This window comes from Meleagris gallopavo, chromosome 4 (genome assembly GCF_905368555.1).
Source record: "Meleagris gallopavo chromosome 4, MGAL_WU_HG_1.1, whole genome shotgun sequence".
Taxonomy (NCBI): domain Eukaryota; kingdom Metazoa; phylum Chordata; class Aves; order Galliformes; family Phasianidae; genus Meleagris; species Meleagris gallopavo.
The window spans coordinates 44004283-44027014 of record NC_139407.1 but is presented as its reverse complement, the minus strand read 5'-3'; the positions used below and the strand labels follow the sequence as shown (position 1 = coordinate 44027014).

Below are 22732 nucleotides of genomic sequence, written 5' to 3'. Positions count from 1 at the left end.
AATGTGAAAATTGAGAACTTTCAACTTGCACATTTTCCACGCAAGATTTTATTTTCACCAGGGCTGTAGGAGTACTGTATGAGACAGAGAGACTGTGAGAATGAAGCAGAAGACTGAATATAATATTTTTAGGAAATTATTTTACTATCTCCAGTTCTGTATTTTGGAGAAGGAAAAAAAAGAAAGAAAGAAAGAAAGAAAGAATTGGCAGTTTAGCAAGATACCAAAGTATATTATTTGAAATGGCAAAGGATATATAAATATTTGGTCTCTCTACTTAGAAAATTTGCAATCAGTTATTTCTACGAATTAGCAAAAGCCTCTGCAATAACAGCACTATTAACTGGCAGACACAAACATGTAAAAGACTGTATCTTCAAAGAAATGTCAAAGACTAACTAACCCAACAAATCCTAACCTGTGCCTTGTGAAAGTGTTTAGAATATCAAAGGTACCTGTGATGTTTATTAACTGAGATCTGGAAGTCATCTACTCATCAGACTGTGCTGTTAAGCTGTCTGAACAGGGACAAGGAGGAGAGGAAGATAAGAAAGAAAATACAGTTTATCTACAAAAAAATACATCAAAATTGAAGGAAAGTACTTCCAGTGGGTAAGATACAGGCATGAGGTAAATAATCAATATTCATACAAGCCATGTTATATAGAGATATGAATCAGCCTTGCCATGTATAAAAGTTCTCCCCTGGGTCCTTGACTAAGTGCTCACAACAGAGATTATACTCTGAGTATAAACAGCCAAGTGGAAGAGTTATGATTTATAAATATTGAAAAAATGAATTAAAGTATGGCTGGACTTGAAAGATCATTCTAAAGTGCTTCAAATTGTATTCAGTACTAGTGTGGTTAAAAAATAACAGGAAATTGGATGAAATGTAGAAAAGAAGAAGAAAAACTGAAAGGATGGTCAGTATGAAGAGACAATGTAATGTGATCGCCCTTAGGCTCTTCAGAATTAATTTGAATTATAACAATTCAAGATTTTGTCTAATCTTTTTGCTCTAATGCATATGCTACCAGAAGCATACATAGAAATATGATCATATAAATTGGGTCGCTAGACTCCTAACTATGTATTTTTCATTTGCTTGTATGTTTTTATTTGCTGTAGACAAATTACAAGACATATACTGCAACCTATTGTTCTAATAACTACTGCTGTTTTTGACATTTATTTTAAAAATATTCAACAAAAACAGCATTCATTGAAAGTCTAACATACACTAGCACAGTATCTGGAACCATATCTGTCTTAAGAATCAGTGCTATTAAGGAAAATGAATTTCATAAATGGGGTGAAACTAGATGTACCAGATATCCAGAGAGGGACAAATTACCTAGCACAATCTGCATGTTCAAAATATATGCTCTATAGAAGTAGGATCAATTGACCACAAGAGAAAGGACAGCTGTAGGCCAAAGTGTGGTCTGATGTGGTGAATGATCTCTGTCTAAAGATTATACTTGACACACGTGGATGAAGCAAACTTCTTTAATTCTGTTCCATTTTCTTCCTCAATATTATTCTTGAAAGTACTGCCAACTGTAAGTGATTTGAAAACTAATATATATATACATTAAATATACTGTAAATAGTAAAGTGCGCAATTCTTGACAGAATGGAAGAACTTTTGTTTCAACACCTCAAAACAGAAGTGATATTTATGAGAGTTATGCTTCATTTTAAGCACATATTTTTTTAAATTCATGTTAGATGGTCACAAGCATACGTCACATGATAACTCCACTGTATTTTATATTGGTGGCTATGGAAACAAAAAATTTCTAGCGTATTTATTCTTTCAATTTCAGGGTTGGTCAAATGGGATTGCTATGAATGCTGACCAGTAGAAGTTTACAAGGTCCAGTACTTATGGTATGGTCCATGACAGACCGATACACAAGAATTCCTTGAATCTAATTCCAAATGGTATTACAAATCTTTAGAAATTCAGAGGACAAATGTGACTTCTTTGTGATATATGTACCCAAACCAGAAAGTGAAAGACTTGATTAAAATATTTCTGCTCAATCTTGTGAGTAAAAAAAGTCATTAATTACAACTCAAATCTGAACTAGAATAAAATTTAATCTTCTTGGAAAAATGTTTCATTTATAAAATAAATTATAAATTATCACTTCTTTTTCTAGTAAAATTGCTTATGGTGTTGGTCTTAAAAATTTGCTTGCAAACAAGCAGTTCAAAGATGGATGCTATAAATTAAAATACTTGTTTTGGTAGTTTTGGAACATTTTTAGTCATAGATTTCAACATAAGAAGTTTTTTATTACTTTAAATTTACGGAAACATGAATGATTTTAGAATTTCGTTTCCTAATAGTATGGAATTTTAATGATTTTAAAAATCTGTCAAAATATCTTTATATAATTTTTAAACTCTAATTTTCGTAACAATTAATTAATAAAAATATAGAATATTTTCCTTTCATTTTTACTAATCACTTTCTTCCCATACAGCAGTCACAAGTTAATGGTTAAGGCCATGAAAAAGGGCTTTCAAAACAAAGCCAATTGAAAGACAATTGTTAGACATCTTTTATGAATTAACTGGATTTTTGAGATCTATATCCTGCCATTTCTTATTTCTTATTGACCACACTTCATACATACCAAGCATTTTAATTTAATTTTGCAAATATTTAAGATCAAGTAAATATAACTCAGCTGAATCAAAATGATCTATGGAATGTTGTTCCTTTGCTCAGCCATTTCTCTATGCTAATGGCAAGTAGCTTGCAGAAAAACTGGTTGCATTACAATAAATATATTTAGATTCTTTGTTTTGTTTTGCTTTATAACAAAATTACAACTACAAAACTCCACCAGAATCAAAGTTTTAAAATGGTACTTTTAATTGAGTTTAAAAGTGAAGTTTACTTCACTTTGTTGAGTATTAATCTCTGTATTAAGTACATTTTATGGAGTTAAGATTCATAGCAAAAGCTAGTACTAGTGCATGATGTATCTACAAAATAATCTGAGGAGCATGTTTGAGTTGTAGACAAGTGTTAAATATAAACTTGGTCTCTTGTACTGATTTTGAGTAAGCACTTTCTGTTAAACAGTATTGCTCATTTTAATGTGACAGTTAATAAGTCTCACCAAAGGATCAGCCTCATTATGACCAAATATTGTCCACCACCATCCTTATCCATGAAACTGTGTACCCTTCAAATCCATATCTCTCATAAGGATAAGGATGTGGTAGGACCATGCAAACCAAAGGCCTTGCAGAAGCAAATATATTTATAGAAAAAAAGAAGTGTCAGTGCATCTTTCTCTTTTTATTTATTTTGTCTTTGCCAAAAAAATAGGATACAATGAAAATGCAGAACCTAGGTTACACAGAAGCTGCTTGAAAAAGTACATAACAGCTGCATGAGCTTCAGTAGAGCTAAGGCTAGTTAGCAGCTTTTCCCTTCAATAAGTGATGTATTTCAAAACCATTAAAATTAGTTGCTAGACCAAATGGTTTTTGGCATGAAATAAACTATTCAGAAAGGTGTGATTATATCAGGTATTTCAGGTATATTTCTATGTCCTTTTATACTAAGCAAAATCTAGTATCTGTGGAATTCAAAATTGATCTGTACTTTTGCAATGTGCTTATATGTGAAAGAAGCAGCAGCCAGCTAGCAGTCATTGTGCTGAATTACCAGACAAGAAAAGTTATTTTTCTTCTTATGTGAACCAGTAGATTCAGCTAGAGCTCAGAGCTTCACATTGCTTTCTGCTTGTAAACAACGGCTACTTTAAACCATTAGTTATGGTTTATTTATAGAATAAAACATAGTTCACAATTAAATGCCAAGCTGTAATTGAATCAAAGGATTCTGCTGATGCCTTGGCTCACAAGGGTGCAGCTCAAGAGTTTTATAAAGAGCAGTAGAGTGTGAATAAAAATTACAGCTCCTAGTATTCAGTCTGGGATCATGCATTATAATGTGTAATATGGCTAAAAAGATTATTATAATACTGTAGTAAATAAAAAGAAGATGTATCAAACAGCAGAACTGAGAATGTTGCAGAGGCTTTCATTTTGTGATGTGGGAGGCTAAAGATTATACTGCGTGACAAATAAGGGTAAAGGAAAATGATTTTATAAACATATTCATGTTCTTCAGAAGATATTTTCTAAAGTTATTCTTAAATAAAAGAAAAATATATGCTTCATAGATTAATCCACTGTAAATTTATAACGATTGTCTACATGACTAATAATGATTTTTTCCAGATTCCATATAATTATTTCCTGATATTATACAGCAGTAATATGCTATATTACTATAGAAGTAATGCTATAGAAGGACAATATTACCTTGTGTATCTTTGGTGCCTTAGTAAATAAGCTTATAAACTTAAAAAAAAATTAAAAGTTAACCAGTATGGAAATGATACAAAAAATCATGTATTGTATTTTTTTTACTAGTAAAAAAAAATGTCTTTCCACAAATATGGCTCATTGTTTCCCTGAACCAGATCACAAAAACAATATTCTTTTATTCATGAAAGAAACCTGACTGAGAAAACATATATTTTTATGCTAAAATAAGGGTTATTTTTTATATTGATTTTGTTGTTGTTTACAATGTGTTTTCTGAATTATTAGTAAAGGTTAATGGTTTATAATTTTTCTCTTATTGTCTCGAAATCCATGGTGTACCTCTTGGGCTTCAATCACTGACCTCAATCAATATGTTGCTATAGACATTTTGAATATCAGATGTTTAACCTTTTTCTTCACATCAGGCTGTAATGCTCCAGAGTGGTCATGGTAACACTGCACAGTTATGCTGTGTTCTTATCTTTCTGCAGTTTCTTCTGACCCCCTCCAGTGTAAGAGATGAAACACTATATCTCAGGATGGATTTTTCTCTGTGTATTTACTGGATCTTACTGGAACTGCCAGTATTAATGACATATTTAGACACCTTGAACTTTGTCAGATATGTGTTAGCAGACAAGAACTACTTGGGAAAAAAATCACAGAATCATAGAATCATAGAATAGCCAGGGTTGGAACGGACCTCAAGGATCATGAATCTCCAACCCCCCTGCCCCAGGCAGGGTCACCAACCTCCCCATTTCATACTAGACCAAGTTGCCCAGGGCCCCATCCAACCTGGCCTTGAACACCTCCAGGGACGGTGCATGAACAAACTCTCTGGGCAGCCTGTTCCAGCACCTCACTACTCTCACAGTAAAGAACTTACAGGGTGAGGGAAAGGGTGGGGAAAGGTTGGTATCTTGTTCTCTCATAACTATCAATCTAACATATACATGGGAAATCACAGATGAGTAAAGTCTTATTTACCATGACCAGGAATATAAAAAACATTTTTAATAGGAAGTTCAATTAAGCTTGTTTTACACTGTCTTTTTTTTTTTTTTCCTGTAAAGAATTTTGTTCTTAGCTGAATTCCAGCAATGCAAAAGATAGTTATTATAACTTTTCTCAAGTTCCTATTATGACAATCTAGCTGAGATTAAGAAATTACTTCCAAAAACATGTTTTCAATGTACGCTAGTAGATACTTAAGAAAAATTAAAAATCATACTATATACTTAGTACATTTCTGCCATTCATGGATTATGTTCCAAAGCAGTGATCCAATTTGACATTTTTTTCTTGATTTCACATAGGTTTATACATGAAGAATCCATACCAAATTTTTTGTCTTATTTTGTCACCAAAATATGATTTTGGTGAAATCAGACAATGAACACAGCACTGAAATTCTCTATCCTACAGAGGTATTAACAGTCAAAGGAAAAATACGCAGTATGCAGAGCAAATCTGTTGAAACATGTTATCATATCTTAATAAGGTATTAATTCAAACTTTTCTCTTTCAGCTTGTCAAATTCATCCAAAATTACTTTTTACCATCATCACTTAGCTGTATTTTTCCCAAGGGTATGCCCAAAGACTGGACTGGTTTTTCTTGAGTATTACATTAAAAACTGTTTTTATCTGTATCCATTTCACTTTTTTCAGTGTGCATGAGATTTAGTAATTCAAATATTTGAAAAAAGAAAAATAAATAATAATAATAATTGAGCTAGCCAAACAAAATTATTTTAATATAGACAAATGCAGAATGCTTCCTGTATAGTAGTCATGCTGCTGAATAAATGATCCTTGCATTATTTATTTTAAGCTGAACAGGGCAGTAGAACATTTTTCTACTGGCTGAGCTTACCTCCCCTTCTGTAGACTGTAAGTGCAGTTCTTTTCTACATGTAGCCTTTAAATCTCCTGCAGCTGCATTGATTTGCACTCCCCTGGGTGCTTCCATCACCAAAGATCTAGTTGGAGATTCAAGTCTGAAAGACAAAAACAACCACTGAGAAAAAAATACACTGAATCAAACCACCAAAATAATCAACCAGACTTAAAAACTACAGTACCACAATGCATGTAGATACAAATGTATTTTGAAAGTTAATGAAGCAGAAATAAGTTATTATACATACACACGATTTTCTCACTATTCTCTATAACCCAGAAAATAAAAAACTGTGTTTAAATCTATTCCTGCCTGGGACAGCATTTAGGCATATAATGATATATGGGTCTGCCTACTGATGTTTGCCTATACTGAAAATTCAGGAACTTACAATTCCATGTATTTCTGTGAGTGCTACTGTAATGGCAATTTAATAATTAAACTTTGCTAAGTGACCAATGGCAAATGTTCATTTCAATAAAAATTAAGCAAAACACTTTAACAGTTTTAAATAGTAAGGTAATACTGAATAGAATGGCTTTGCCTTCACAGGCTTGTTTGTGTTTCACAGAGATGTAGTAGCATTATGTATGAAAACAGGAAAACATTCCAATCTCTATTACTGTGGTTTTTTGCATGCCCTTTTTCTGTTCTGCAAAATACTTATTATGCTTTTTAATATTGATATAATAGGGTCAAACTACATATTACTGAGACTTGGTATCTCTCCCTAGTGCAACTATTGTTGTTCTACTCCTGACAGATTTTCCCTTTCTTTCTGAACTCTATACTCAAGATTCTCAATTAAGCTTCATTCAGAACTAAGATACCTTCTTATCTATATTCTATCTCAGTATGCTGAGATAGATCTCTTGAATGGGAAGAACCACTGCAAGGTTTTGATAGTAGTAGTGTTCACAGACTGAATAGGAAAGGTGATCAGATGTATTGAACTGGAAAACAAAAAAATGGATTCTGGATGGGTTCCGCGATAGACTTACTGCATAGCCCTGTTAGGAATGAGACAAATCTTTTAATCTATTTGTATCACAGTGATACAATGACAGAACACAGTTCTTACTCGACCTGAACAAAGGCTTTTTGTAAGATGAAATATGTTAGTGATAGAAATAGCTAGAGTGAGCAGCTCAATAAAAACATTGCATTTCCCTCTTTAACAAATTGTATTCTGAGTGCTAAGTCAAATCTATTCCAAAGTATAATGAGGTACTAGGCATGTTATAGATATGAGTAGTTTATCAAAGAATTTTGCTATAGAGAAGCCAAATGAAAGGTCTATCAGGGAGTGGAGTAACAGAATTTCAGCATATTTTAACCACTGTTGTTTGTTTTTGTTTTTTTTTTTTAGTGTACTGAGCAGTGATGGATAATTTGAAATCAAAATGCCACATTTGCATGCAAAGTAAGTTACCAAGATGGTATCTGTGAAATATTTCTGTTCATTGTATGTCACACACATTCAATGGGACAGAAGGTCGAAACACAGAGAAAAAATTACTTAGTAGCACAAAATGAGACTATTAAAAGCAAGTGTTCAGAAAACAGCAAAGTATTTTTTTGTAGGTAGTAGAAAAATCTGTATTTTTTATATGCTTTCAATTTTTTTTTACAGTCTATATAGGAAAAGGTTAACAGATCATTTTGTGCTTCGTTGTACCAGGGAAGAATCTAAATATCATAAATTTTTAAATCATGAACTTCAGTGTTTTTCAGGTGGTTGTCTGATGTGAATTTCTGATGGCTATAAGAAAAAGAGTTTCCAAAAATTTTTAGAAACCAAATACATACACTAGAAACAAATGAACAAAGAAAACTAACAAAAGAACTACAAAAAATAACATTCAAAGAGAAAACTTAGGTGCATTTCTGTGTAGAATGTTTAGAAATGAGGCTTTTGAAAGCACTATGTTGGCTTCATGAAATTTTACTTTGAATTTCAAAAGAAATTGAACTCTGCAGTTCAATGTTAAATGTTTGGATATTTCCATTCCATCCATAATTTTCAGCAACATGATTTTGTGATTTATAAACTAATTTCTCATGATCTTAAGATTTCCCATTGGAAAGCTTCCATCTTCTAATAATTAGGATAAAAAATGTTCCTTAACTATATACATTACACTGATTTTAGCAAAAACAAAACCAAAGAAACAAAAAAAACCCACGCAAATATTTCTGGTTTTATATAATCAAAGTCACTCAGACATCAGAAATTTTCTAGTAGAAAGACAAAAAAAGTCTATTTAGTAATATCAAACAAAAATAATTTATAATTTTGTTTGAAAAATTAACATTTTTTTTTCTGAAGCACAACACAAGTTGAGTTGTTCCCTTCTGTTTCATCATTGTTGTTCATTATCTATGTCAATTTTATAACTTCCTATTTGTCTAAAATTAAGACATTTGGAGCATTAATTTCTGAAATTGAGAAGTTGTTAATATCAGACTTTGACGTACTCTGGAGAAATTTCTTTTTCAGGCAATAGATTTTTTTAGCAGTTTTCTGAAATTAAATATTTTGGTAGAAATATCAGTGAATGGCTGATGATCAGAGAAGTAGTTTTTAAAATACTAACCATCCACTAATAAAACTGAGTGCCTATATTTATTTTACAGTTACCAATGTACTTTTTTTGTTATTATCTTTCAGAAGATACACATCTGAAAAGTGACTTAGTTATGCAATCTCCTGCATGCTATTGGAAATGGAAAAGCCCATGCACTAAGAGATTATTTTCTCAATCTTTTCAGATAAATTATATTTGATATGGAGCTTCTTCAAAATATTTTTGTTATATTTCTGAAAGCTTTAATCTCTATTATAATACAATTATAACACTCCACGTTGTAATTTACCCCTTTAAGGAAAAGCACATCATTAGAATAGCTAACCAAGAATTTGCTTTCCTTTCAGATTTACTGATGGGCTGTCACATTGGCATTTACTTCACTGAGATAACCTGAATTGTACAATCATAGAATCATAGAATGGCCTGGGTTGAAAAAGACCACAATGACCATCTAGTTTCAATCCCTCTGCTATGTGCAGGGTCACCAACCACCAGACCAGGTTGCCCAGAGTCACATTCAGCCTGGTCTTGAATGCCTCCAGGGTTGGGACATCCACAACCTCCTTGGGCAACCTGTTCCATTGCATTACCACCCTTTGAGTGAAAAACTTCCTCCTAATATCTAACCTAAACCTCTCCTGTCTCAGTTTAAGACCATTCTCCCTTGTCCTATCACTATCCACCCTCCTAAAAGCCATTCCCCCTCATGTTTATATACTCCTTTCAAGTAGTGGAAGGCCACAATGAGGTCTGTCCAGAGCCTTCTCTTCTCCAAGCTAAACAAGCCCAGTTCCCTTAACCTTTCCTCATAGGAGAGGTGCTCCAGCCCTCTGATCATCTTAGTGGCCCTCCTCTGGACGCATTCCAAGAGCTCCATGTCCTTCCTGGACTGGGGGCCTCAGGCCTGAACACAGTACTCCAGATGGGGCCTCACAAGAGCCGAGTAGAGACGATCATCTCTCTCTCCCTGCTGGCCACCTCTTTTTTAATGCAGCCCAGAATACAGTTGGCCTTCCAGGCTGCAAGCACACACTGCTGGCTCATGTCCAGCTTCTCGTTCACCAGGGTCCCCAAGTCTTTCTCCACAGGACCGCTCTCAAGGAGATCTTCCCCCAGTTTGTATACATTCTTGGGATTGCTCTGATCCAAGTGCAGCACCCTGCACTTGGCCTTATTGAACCTCATCAGGCTTTCACGGGCCCACTTCTCCAGCCTGTCCAGATTCCTCTGGATGGCTTCCCTTCCTTCCAATGTATTGGCTGCACCGCTCAGTTTGGTGTCATCTGCAAACTTGCTGAGGAAGCACTCGATGCCATCATCTGTCATTAGTGAAGATGTTGAAAAGCACCGGTCCCCAGACCAACCCATGAAGGGCATTGCTTGTGACCGGCCTCCACACTGACACAGAACCCTTGATCACAACCCTTTGGCTGCATCCAGACAGCCAATTCCTAATCCATCGAACAGTCCATCTTCAAATCCACATCTCTCCAATTTAGAGAGAAGATGTGATGAGGGACCATGTGAATATAATATTGCTCATATATTATATAATACAATATAAATTTATATAATTTTATACAATATACATCTGTATATAGTATGTATATTGTATTAATATAATTTTTAAATAATAGAATACAATATAATTTTGCTTTCCTAACCAGCACACAGCTGTGATGGAGAAGGTAACTAGTGCTATTAGTGAACAGAATCTACAACACTCTAAGGAAAGATGAAGAAATATTTAAAACAACACTTTCAAATAATATAATCTTTCAATTCTTATATGTGATTCAGAAAGATCTATCTAGAGTGGAGAAAGGCATTTTTTTCTTTTTAATTATCAAGGGCTAATTTTAAAGATGAATTTTAGAGGATCAAAGCTGCATGGATTTGGGCTGAATTCATTAAAGCATTACAGCTAAAAAAAGAAAGTTTTCAAATATTTTGAGTATGTTACTTTGAAGGTATTAAAATATTTCTCATCAGAAATACAGAAACATTTATTTTTCATTTATTATTTTCTGTTTACAAGGTGACCTAGATCGTATTAGAGAAAAATAATAATAAAAAAGAAACAAAAGGTTTAATTTTAGGTTTTAATAAATAATTTAGATTTATTTCTTGCACATCCCTCAAACTCACATGGGATATAATTAATCTATGATATTTTTGCTCTATTGACTAGCAAAAGGTATTTCCTAAAATGGAAAGAAAGAAGATTCCCATGTGCAAATGTGAATAATTTATTTGCTTCAAGTCTATCCAGTCCACACTATTTAGCAAAATGACTAATATGAATCTCTAGCACTCTGGAATTTGTATTCCAAATGGCGGATTAAAAAATGCACTGCCAACTAGAGAATGCACATATAATGCAGGAGCTCATTTCCCCTTACGTATCTTGATGTCTAAGGGTCAAGACATACTTCAGTACTTTTAAGTATTTAATATATGATGATGGGCTTCCCATCTTGTTGTGTTTTTGTTGTTGTTGTTACAGTTGTTTCAAACTCCTCTTATCCCTTTTTCCACTTCTTTATAAAATGGCATTCCAACCCCAAAACACCGTAGAATTCAGGGAATTCTCCACTGAAATGATTTTGTTTCAAATTAGAATTAAGATATTTTTTTTCAAAACTACTTTTGAAAATTTAGTTCTCCAGTGGCCTCCAACAGTTGTAAATCCCCTCCCCATTTCTATTATTATTAAAAGAACAGCTGTCTGTTTAACTTTCAAGCAAACTTTGAAGTCAAACAAACTCTTGCCTACTGAAGGGCGGAAGGTATTGGACAAAATTTGGGTGGCAAACTCCAATAGTTTGCATAAATAATAACCATGAACTTTTATGACCATTGTGACAAAAAAAACTAGATTACCTTTTTTAATAGATATTGAAACCATTCAAACAGAGGATTCTTGATTAGTTCATTTTGACATCATGATAAGAATGCTGGGAGAATAAGACTTCATTCCTTTCAATCTCATTATGTACATATATTTGTATAATTAAAAATAGTTTTGATACTTTTACACCCTATACAAGTTGCATTTAATTCACTGCTAGAACAGTTATTTTTTTCTGAAGCTTACTATATTCCAATGTTTTTAACCAAATGTCTGTATTTTCAGGAAGAAATCAAAGATTTTCTTGAAATGCAAGGGAAGATATGCAGGACTCGTGAGTCTTTAATGTCATTCACTCATCATCAGATAACCTTTATCAAAAGGCAAAATTCTCATATCTTCACAGGAAGCTCTCTATATGTGGGAAACTAACCTTTAAGGACACAGTTTGGCTTTCTGTATTTTGTGACTTCACAGCAAGACCTTAAATAAGAGAAAGTTAAATAGACACCTTATGGAATAGCTAATATCACAAACTACTAAATATCAACATAACCTGTTTTGCTACTCATTGACAATACATTTAAACGAAGATGAAACTTTCATGATTTAAATTAGAACAGCATTCAGGACAGCATTTGCTATTATATCCATTCTCTACACGTCACTGACTCTGTGTCAGCATGACTTTATTACAGCTCCTGGAATTTTCATTAACCCAGAAATCACCTTGCTGGGTTCAAATCTGAGTTCTAATTGCTCCATACATGCCAACGATCTCAGTTCAACAAGTCTGCATTATAATAACAACACACAAAATAATAGTGTTTTAACTTTAGGTGACATAGATAAAAATCAGAAAAATAATTTCCTGACACAAGCAAATAAAGGCAGTCAACTGAGAATATATATGTATATTGTTACTGAGGAGGAAAAGAAAGTAATTCAAAGCATTAGAGAGTCTTTTTCAGTGATGTTACTAAAGGGCCAGAAAAAAATGAAGAAACAAAAGGTGAGGCACACTGAAGAGAGCAAATATTTGAAACAAGAGCTTGAGAAAATAATCAGGTGATGTGAGGAAAGTTAGTGCATGCTTCTTTCTTAGAGTGAGTTAATTAAATCTGTAAATAAAATTAATCCTGAAGAAACCATCTTTGCAATCACCCATCAGGTGATCAATATTTTTTGAGGGAAAAATATTTCTTTGGATTGGTATAATCTCGTCACCTTTTATTTCACCCCCATTTTTACTTATCTTCAAGTTGTTAATAATTCTTTCCTTTAAGAATCTTTCAAAATAATATTGTAAAGCATTGCATACCAGTGAATCCAGCCTGAAAGATCTGACCTACTAAATACTCCTTGCACCTATTTTTCCATCCATTTCACTGCAACTGCTACTCTTACTAATCCATCAGACTCAAAGTACTTATATTATAGTTTGAAAACTTCATATATTTTGGTTATTTGACCTTGTTTTCATGTTTAGCTCATGCAAAGACAAGAGACAGAGATTATCCAGCACCTCAAATTAATGACATGAAACTCTGTAAATTTTGCTATCTATTGTGACAACAGTACTTTCTTCCTTCATATCCCATCTCCCACTGGAGTATTTTTCCTTCTCCTGAGTCAAATATAATTATCCTCACTGAACACTAAATAAATTACTCTTCTAGTTTAAGAGGCTATTCTATCTGAATAGGAACTAACATTTGAAACTCATTTCCTTCTTATCTATTTATTTCAATGTATATTTATTTTGCTTTATATACGCATGTAAAATGATTTATCAATACATAAATATAAAGCTGATTACATTGTGTCAATTTTCCCAATTTTCACTATACCTATCTCAATTTTCTACTAACGTATGTGGAAAAATATATCTTCAATAGCTAGTCAAATGTTGTTTCCAACTATTTTTGTAATAGATATGCTCAAACACTGAAATAACTATTTGAACACCAACCATAAATTCTAGAAATATACATATTGAATATTTTCAGTTTATTAAAAACTAATATTAAGAAGGAAGCTAGAAACAGAGGTCCTTAAAAATAACGTATGAAATAAGTTGGCCTTTTTAACTCTACTTCATCTTCAGAGTTTTGATGAAATTTGTTTTATTATTTGATTTCTGAGTATAATAGATGAGCAGAAGAGTCCCTGTTCTTATCTCTCTGTCTGCTCTCAATTTATTGTCAAAATTCCTTTCTAATGTATTCTATGGTATCGGGGTTTTACAGAACAGGTACTTTGTCCTATTAGTAAACTACTCCTAAATTGAAAGAAAAGAGGGTCCTTAAGAAACCATCAGGCAACTCAACGTGAAACAGATGCCTTGTACCAGATTCTGAATTCTTTTAGATTTAACGTACAATCCTACTATCCTGGGTTCTTCCTTACTGGTTGATCAATTTCCACCTCATTTTATGCCCAGCATTAGCCTTGCAGGATTAGTTGGTAGTCAATAGTATGCAAGGCTTGACAGAGAATAAAAACTATTAGATTTGATTTGCAGGTATCTCGAGAGCAACAATAAAGAAATTTACCACCTTATTAAGAAGGTTATTGAGGTCAAAACTATCGGCATTTAACTACTGTATGCCTCTTTTATGAATAGATATTACCAATTATTGCAACATCTTTTAATGCACTATTAGCCTAAAACATATTTGGTGGCCTATCATATTGGTGGTTTAGTTTCCCTGTGTTCTTGTGAGAAAAGTTAGCAAGAGAAATATGAAGATCAAACTATTAAGATATTTTTCACTTTTCTAAGGCATGATTCTTTTATGCTCCTTATCCCAGTTAATGAAAGTCAGATTTAATTAGTTTTTGGGTTTCAATACAAAGGGGCTTACCAGCTTTCACAAAGGATTTTGTATAAAGTATTTTCTGAAAGCAAAACCTTGTTACTTATTATTTGAAAATGTAAGATGTGAACAAATAAAGTGGTGGGGTACAAAGGAAAGAATTTTTTTCTATCCTTTAAAATCTTATCTGAACTGTCTTTTTATACAACATATTTTTTAATACCATATATTACAGATGGTTCTTTGACTGAAGACTTCAAATTCTGGATATAGAACAAGGAGTGTCAGAGAGGCAAAGCTTTAGAAATTTGAACCTAATATCATCATCTTTCTGGCTCCTCATCCAGAACAGATTGAGCTAAAATTCCAGAACTTTCAGCCCAAACGCTGTGAAACTTGTGTTGTAGTTGAAACTGTATAGTTCAGTTTCATTCTTAGTAATCAAGGTTGTCAAAAATTTCCACTGTTTAAATTCAGCAGGTAATTGTTTTACATAACCAGTGGTATGAATTTTATTCCAACATCTCTTTTTTGAATAAAATATACATGTTATTCAAATATACTCATATCTTGATGTTTGACACTTATTATTTGACCTTTAAAATGTATTCTCAAATGAAAACTAAAGGATCATTTGTACTTTAATTAATCAAATTAAATTCCTGTGTCTTTCAGACCTGTATATAACTATTCAAATGAACATAATGTATTTGCATTTATACACTGAATCCTGCTATCAAACTGCAAACATATGTGCCTACTGAAAAAATGAATTTTAATGTAAGCCAAGCAAACTTTCTTCTTTCTCATGTCACCATTAACTTCAAAAATTCCAAGACTCGGGGATACTGTATTTTGGAAAAAAAATATATCACATTTAAAGACTTTCAGTATTATTTGCTGGACACTTTGACTAAGTATATGTTAAAACCTTAATCAATGAATGGACCCAAAACAGAACACTGAAACTCAATTATCTATATTTTGCAGTCACTCTTGGGCATGTAGTATGAGACAAAGATCAGTTGTGTTTAGGATGCAACTATTCTGTTTTGGAAGATAAAATATCTGCAGGTTACCTTCTAGAAAGGTTCATGCCAAAAGCCAAGAAATCTCTGTCCTAATAGTAGTTATATTCATTATATGAAGGGAATATCACTGAATTCTACCTAACACATAGCAGCACATATGTATAAAACCTTTCAGAATACATTGTATGTAGAATTTAGTAAGAAAAAAATCACACATAAGCTAGTTCTGCTTGACCAGACAGCAAAAGTTGCTGTTTCTTTTTAGCTTTTCTTGTTGCTTTTTTTTTTTTAATTAAAAAAAAATGGATTGAGTCCATAATTAACTAGAAGACAAAAAAACTGAATGAAGATTCAGTGGAATTCTCATTACTTAAGTCCACCTTGGAAAATTGAGATGAAGGAATGGTGGAGCTGGAAAACATTCAGCAGCAATAATCATCATGCTAATGAATAAAGCCAAAAGACAGGAGGGATGAATCTCTGAAATACAAGCTGAACAAGTAATGTGAGGTGGTTTTAACACAATTAATCCTGAAGACACAGACTTTTCTGTTTTACCGTACATTTAAATTTTAGCATCATTATTTAAATATCAGAAATAATTAGACAAAACATGGTCTTCACATTCTTTGAAGTGTGGCAAGTTCCTGCCTCTTTCTCAAAGTTCTGGGCCTTTCAAAAAATCTGTCTTCATGGACAGCTTCTTAAATATGATGCAATGGTCCTTACTTGCCAGTGACCTTAAATACCTTTGCAAAGATCAGCGAGGACATTTAACCAGTACTTTACTGTAGGAATTCCCTGCAAACAATGCCAGGCAAGTAAAGCAAGGGATAAATAAGATTTAGAAATCTGAGCAGAATTCAAACAAAAACTCTTTTTTACCACTTTTGCAGAGAGAAACACAAGGGAAGACCTTTGATTTTCTTTGTCATATATTCCCCTTGTCTATATTAACTACAGATCAGCATTTACTGGGGCAAGTATATGCACTTCAAGATAAAGCTTTCACTGTATAGATTTCTAAATTGTGTCTTTCTTGGTGTAGAGATGTTTTAGTAAGTTTTAGAATTGATTTTTCTTACTGTTTACTTTTTTAACACTTTTGTGAATAAGCCCAGCAAACACTGGAGTTTTGAAATTAGCAAGTGTACACTAATGTGATAATGAGTTTTTGAAGTGTACGCACAAAGTGCTCAAAAAAACCATCAACCTGGAAACACTATTTAAAAAAAAAGTTGTTTATCTAGACATAAACTCAATGATAGCTCATAAGAAAATAAAATGTGCATCTGATGCTATCAAACAGTGCTGTTGTCAATTAATCCTAAAAGCGTCTGACTATTCTGGGAAAAGTATACTTGAGGATTGTGCTACAGGAGACAAGTCATTTCAAAAAGTAGTGTATTTTACCATTTTGTGTGATAGGAGTTTGTGGGTCTTTCTTGAATAGTTAGAATAAATTTGAGCGTAATAGTGATTTGGAAATGTAAGAATCATTAAGAAGGCAGTATAGACCACTATATCAATATTTGCTTTTAATCAAGCTGTAATTAGTTTTGAAGAATATCTGATTTTAAAACTCCTTGAACACCTACTTGAGGTCTTGGGAAGGTTCTGCTCGGATATGGGGTGTCTCCACAGAATGTCCAAACACTGCCCCTTCCGTGCCTAAAATACATAAATAAAGTACAGTTACTTTGAAAATAAAAATACATCAAAATAAATGATCACAGATTGATATTTTTGGGATAAAACATATACTTAAATGCTGTATTACTAGCTATCAATGTTTCTTTGTATTTATGTTAGCATTTCTATTCAAAATCTGGATCGATCACTTGAAACAGTAGACCTCTGCTTATCAATAGATAAATTTCAAATACAAATCTTAAAACATATAAACACCCAAGCTTCCCAGTGTTGACTTGCCTGAATGCTCATTTTAACACTTTATAGATAATGTTGATAATGTAGAGAAAAGAATAAATTAATTTTGTTTGACAAAATCACATTTTTAAAGTACCTACTCTTTTTGCATGATGCTCATTTTGATTATTTGAGATCCCAATCTTTCAAAAGTTTAGAAATCCTATTTTCCATCTGAAGTTCCTTGCCTAAATCTCTGATACATCTCCAGTCTTCTTCCATAATGGTTTTCAAATGACTTATTTGAGATGTCCTTTGTTGGTGTGTTGTTTTTGTTTTTTTTTTTTTTAATTATTTTTATTTTATTTTTATTTGTTTAATTTTTTTATTTTTATTTTGGTAGGGGATTGTAAGTTTACACATTGTGAAGATAGCATGGGCATTGTATAATGAAAATAGCCTAGAACAATAATGTGAAAGACTTTTCAATGAACAATAAATACAAAACAACTGAATAGAAATATATCTAAAACAAGTGATTTGTTCACATTCTATCACTAGAAATAAGATAAAGGAAGCTTTCTGACATAATTATAGTTGATTGTTAAATATGCTGGGAACAGTCACCGTATTTCATGGACAGAACATTTTCTTGTGTTCTGAGACCTGAAATCTATTAAGAATATATAATATCTCATAATGGCTGCATAAATACTGGTCAGTATGGTCAGTGCTTCTGTAATTGTTTCAAAATTTTAAATACAATACAATATTTTAAATTATTTAAATATTTAAATATTTCACAACAGATATTTTGGTTTTTAATTGAGATAGATGTTTAGAAATTTTGGCAATTAATGAATAACCTTGAAAGAGATTCTCACCCTCCTATAAATTGGAGCGAGACTAATCTTTAGAAAATTAATCCTACCACGAGCTGGAAGTAGAGCCTCAGAATATTTAATCAATAAAGCTTTACAGTGTTTAAGAGAAAATGTCCTGAACAAGAATATAAATAAATATGAAAGTACTTAAGTCAGAAAGTTGTCATTATTATTCATCTTCTAAGATCCATTTTCATAAATAAAATTAAAAAAAAAAAAAATCTTCATTGTCCAATACTCTACTAGTACAGAGAATTCACGAGAGGAAGGAGTGAGTTCTGAAAGAAATGAAGATTTAGGGTTTTATCTTCAGAAAACAACGCATATTATAAAAGTATCTTAGCAAAGCATCCTGAAAGCAATTTCATTACAACTGAAGCTTTGAAGATGTCACAAGAAAAGAAGCAAATCTGTGTGCTATAAACAATGCTGCATGTTCTGAAGAACCACAGGCAGGAAAAAAAGAAGCATTTCTTTATATATAAAAGTATTCATATAGGAACTATGTAGAACCTTCTTTTTGAACCTGACATTTCTTGGCAATTTTGCTACGTTTAAGAGGCAGGAGTAGCATGTTTATACAGCCTGAATTCCTTTTACTCCAAACTGAAATCCCATCTATAATAGCATACAAAAATTCCAATGGAGTTGAAGCATCAGAGTGGTTCTAGACCCCATTCAACTCTTTCATCAGCAAAACTGAATATTTACAAGGGCAATGGCTTTTTGTATTTTTGAAGGTGGAAATGGGATATGAAGATACAAATAACTGAGCAGAATGTCAGCTTTATGAGAAAACCACTTCTTTAATATTTGAAAGAGGAGAATTAATGCAAAGATAGAATAGCGATGGGTCAGGCACCAAATCAATTGGAAGTGCTGGAGATAACTGGCAAAAACTGATAAGAAAATATAAACGACAGCATTTTCTAAGCTACTGCTAACATTTTTTATATTCAGCAGTGGTTGTTTAAAATTAGAAGCCATTTTCCCACCTTACAAAACTGAAATTTGGAAAGAAAGGTGGTCTTGTTCAAGCAGACTGTACTATATGAAGACATAATCCCACTTTTTTTTTCTCCTCATTTGCCACCAAATCTAAAAGTATAATAGGCCTCATGGTAAATACTTTATGCTCAAAAAATAAGCTCTCACCTAGGAAGTTCAAGGAACATCTCCTTTTTACTTTACACTGGGAGAAATGCAGGAAACTTATTTTTAGGAAGGAAAATGAGAAACAACCAGGTTTTTCTGCAGTAAAACAGTGGGATCAAGAAAAATGGAAAGGGACTGTAGAGCAAATGGATGACATGGATCAGCATTACTTAAAAATACAGAACATTAGAAAAACTATTAGAAGCTGCTCTTTAATTTGTGATTTATTATATGGCAAATCTGCTTTTATACTGCTCCAACAGGAAGTTAGATCACACAGTTCAGTATTAGTCAGGAAATGATGCTAGAAAAATGTGATTTTTTTTGTGTGTGTGAATAGTACTTATATAACAATACAAATCAGGATTCAAAGTGAATAACATGACTTTTTAATTGAAGAAATGTATTTTAGGTGTTTAGTTGCTCACAATACTAAAATGCTTATTTTTTACAGAAATAACCGAAGAATATTATGATTGTATTCCCTGACTTACAGAATCATAGCCAAGACCTACTTTGAGATGAGTCAAATTCTAGACAGAGATTAAGATAAAGAGAAAAGACTCGAACCTTCAAGCCCTTTCAAGTGTATCTCAAAAGAAAGTAGTTCAGGGAACTGAACTCAAAGGAATGTGAGTTAGAATGGATTGCTACAGAAAGTGAACCTTTCAGAGGAAATAAAATAGCAAGGGCAGTATGTGCAAAGGATGTAAAATCAAAACTGTAAGTTTAACTGAATAAAATTACTCCAACTTCCAGCTTCCATTGGAAAGAATGAGTTAAGTAAAGACTTTGCTAAGGGAGAAACATCAGTGAAGACAAACTATTGGTCAAAGAACAGCCTCCACAGTTTTCTGTAGAAAACACAAAAAATGCCAGAAGTACAGCTCTGTATTTACAGAAAAATTTCTTAGAGCATAGCAGTTTTACACACAGTAGATGCTTAAAATACACTTTCCTTTTTTTTTTTTTTAAACACAAAGCAGATGAAAGTAATCCCATCAGTACAAGCAAAACTAGTCCTACATTCTCATTGAAAATGGAACTGAATAGTCAGAATTCAGAGAGATCAATGTAAACTACTAATTTCTGCTCCATTTACTGGTTACTGAAATTCAGCCTTTGAGAAATGATGACTTTCAGAAAAAGAATAGAATTACATTGTTGGTAATTGGTGCTGGATTTATATTCACTTATATATGTATACGTGGAGGTAGTGTTGTCATTTATGTAACAAGCAAATGATCCTTGATTTATGAATTAGCTCACAGAACAACACTGGAAATTTTTAATGACTTAATAACCGAAAGGCATGAAAAAAACAGCATATACACTCTGCAAAAAGAATATAGGCTAAAGAACTGATGAGTCAAGAAACAAAACTAATAAATTATCTTGCCGAGAAAAATCCACTGCATATTAACATTATCCCACTCACATTATTCTTGCAAGCAAATCACCTCAAGTGTACTGACAGTGGATTTGTGTAGCATTTTGATGTGCTCAGATTATGTAGCATTGCATTATCACAGGCGCAGTTGAATCTTATTGCCTTGATCTTTCCCTAGGCTTTTTGGAGACAACAAGTGAATATGATGAAGTGCAACAATTTGGCAAGTGCTAGACTCTAATGCCAACTTGTCCTGAGTTACAGATTTTAAAGAAGATAAATAATTCACAAATTCTTCTTTCAGACTTGCCATTTAACTCTTCACAAATTCATTAAGTTAAAGTAACCACCAATTTCACAGAAAAATATGAATACTTGCTCAAGATTGCTTTATCACTGCAGGGACCTTGAAAACGGACTTTATATTCTAAAAGTTTAATTGCTATTAAAAAAGTTCAGTTCTTAATTCTTTTACCATGTGCACATAGCTATTACTTAGCTATTGGTCACCAGTAAGACATTGGAAAGGTTGATCACTGCCAGATTGAAAATGAATCCTGGAAATATTCATCTAGACAGATAAATAATCATAGAACGACCACTTTCTTCATTATTCCACCTGTGCAAACTAGAGAACCAAAGGAATCAGAATGCTTTGAATCATATGTTGATTGTGTAGCTCTTCGAGGTTTTCAATTTTAATAAACTGTTTGAAATGTCATTAAACTAAGTACTTCTAATATATATATATATAAATTGCAAAGGTTTCAGGCATGATTTTGATATGGCCACACTAGAGGTATAATTCAGGCAGAAAGATGCAGTACTTAGGCATCTGATTCTAGATGCAGCTGTTCACACGTAAACTAAAGCACTGGCACTTAGGAATTGAAGGCTTCAGAGATAAGCCACTGTTTAAAAGTAATTTGTGAAATGAATGATTTAGATTTACTCAAGGACCTTGAATACAACAAACATTTGATGCATATTTTCTATATAGAAACCTTACTTAAGTAAAGACTTGTACTTAGCCTTTAATCTAGGTAAGAAATCTCACTTCTTCAATAAATTCATTGTCTTCAGTGTAATAAATTTTGATCAAATCAAATCCACGCTCCAGTGAATACTTGTTAAATTGCAACAAAAATCTTCTAAAATTACTGTAACTTGAACTGAGTACAAATACTTTCTAAATTGTGTCCTAGGGGTGGGCAGTAAACTTTGGTAGATCTTGCAGTGCAAATTAAACCTTATTATGTCTATATATTAAGTTAACTTATATACATACTTGCTTGAAAGTTGACAACCAAAATCTATGTTTGGCCAACATTTTACATAGCTTAATATGCTAAAAAAGTGAATCAATCTTAAAAAAAAAAGAAAGAAATTAGCATAGGAATTACATAATTGAATTCATATTTTTCATATACAATCCTTGACAGATGGAGATAAATACAAAAATAGAAAGGATTGACAACAATCATTTTCTGCTTGAATTGCTAGAGTCTCCTTGAAAGGCTACAAAAACTAGACATATTACATAGATTTAAACCTTATATTTAAATTTCATCATAGTCGTTAAAAAAAATACAAACAAACAATAATAATTTATCTTATTTATCTTCCTAAATAGAAATGATAGTCTGGATCTGATGTCTGTTTTGTTGTTGTTGTTGTTGTTGTTGTTGTTGTTGTTGTTGTTTTCCTTAAGATCATGCAAAGGTTTCAGGATTCACTGCAGTGGAAAACACTGCAGTTGGAGTTGTCCTTGTCAGCATTCAAAATACTGAATTTTAAATTGTACTATTCTTGTATTTAATTGATCAAAAAAAGGAGATTGTTTTCAGTTGGTTTTAGTAGTTATCCTAAGAT

At 32.6% G+C, this 22732-nt stretch overlaps 1 protein-coding gene across 1 annotated transcript in view; it reads right to left on the bottom strand.

Annotated features, from left to right (window-relative positions):
- Positions 1 to 22732, bottom strand: part of SGCZ (sarcoglycan zeta) — a 139900-nt gene that overhangs the window by 6338 nt on the left and 110830 nt on the right. The window contains exons 6-7 of the mRNA XM_085223084.1: positions 17161 to 17233; positions 6244 to 6367 (exon numbers count right to left, since the gene is read on the bottom strand). Coding sequence (XP_085079210.1) covers positions 6244 to 6367; positions 17161 to 17233 — 197 coding nt within the window. The remainder of the gene's footprint in view (positions 1 to 6243; positions 6368 to 17160; positions 17234 to 22732) is intronic.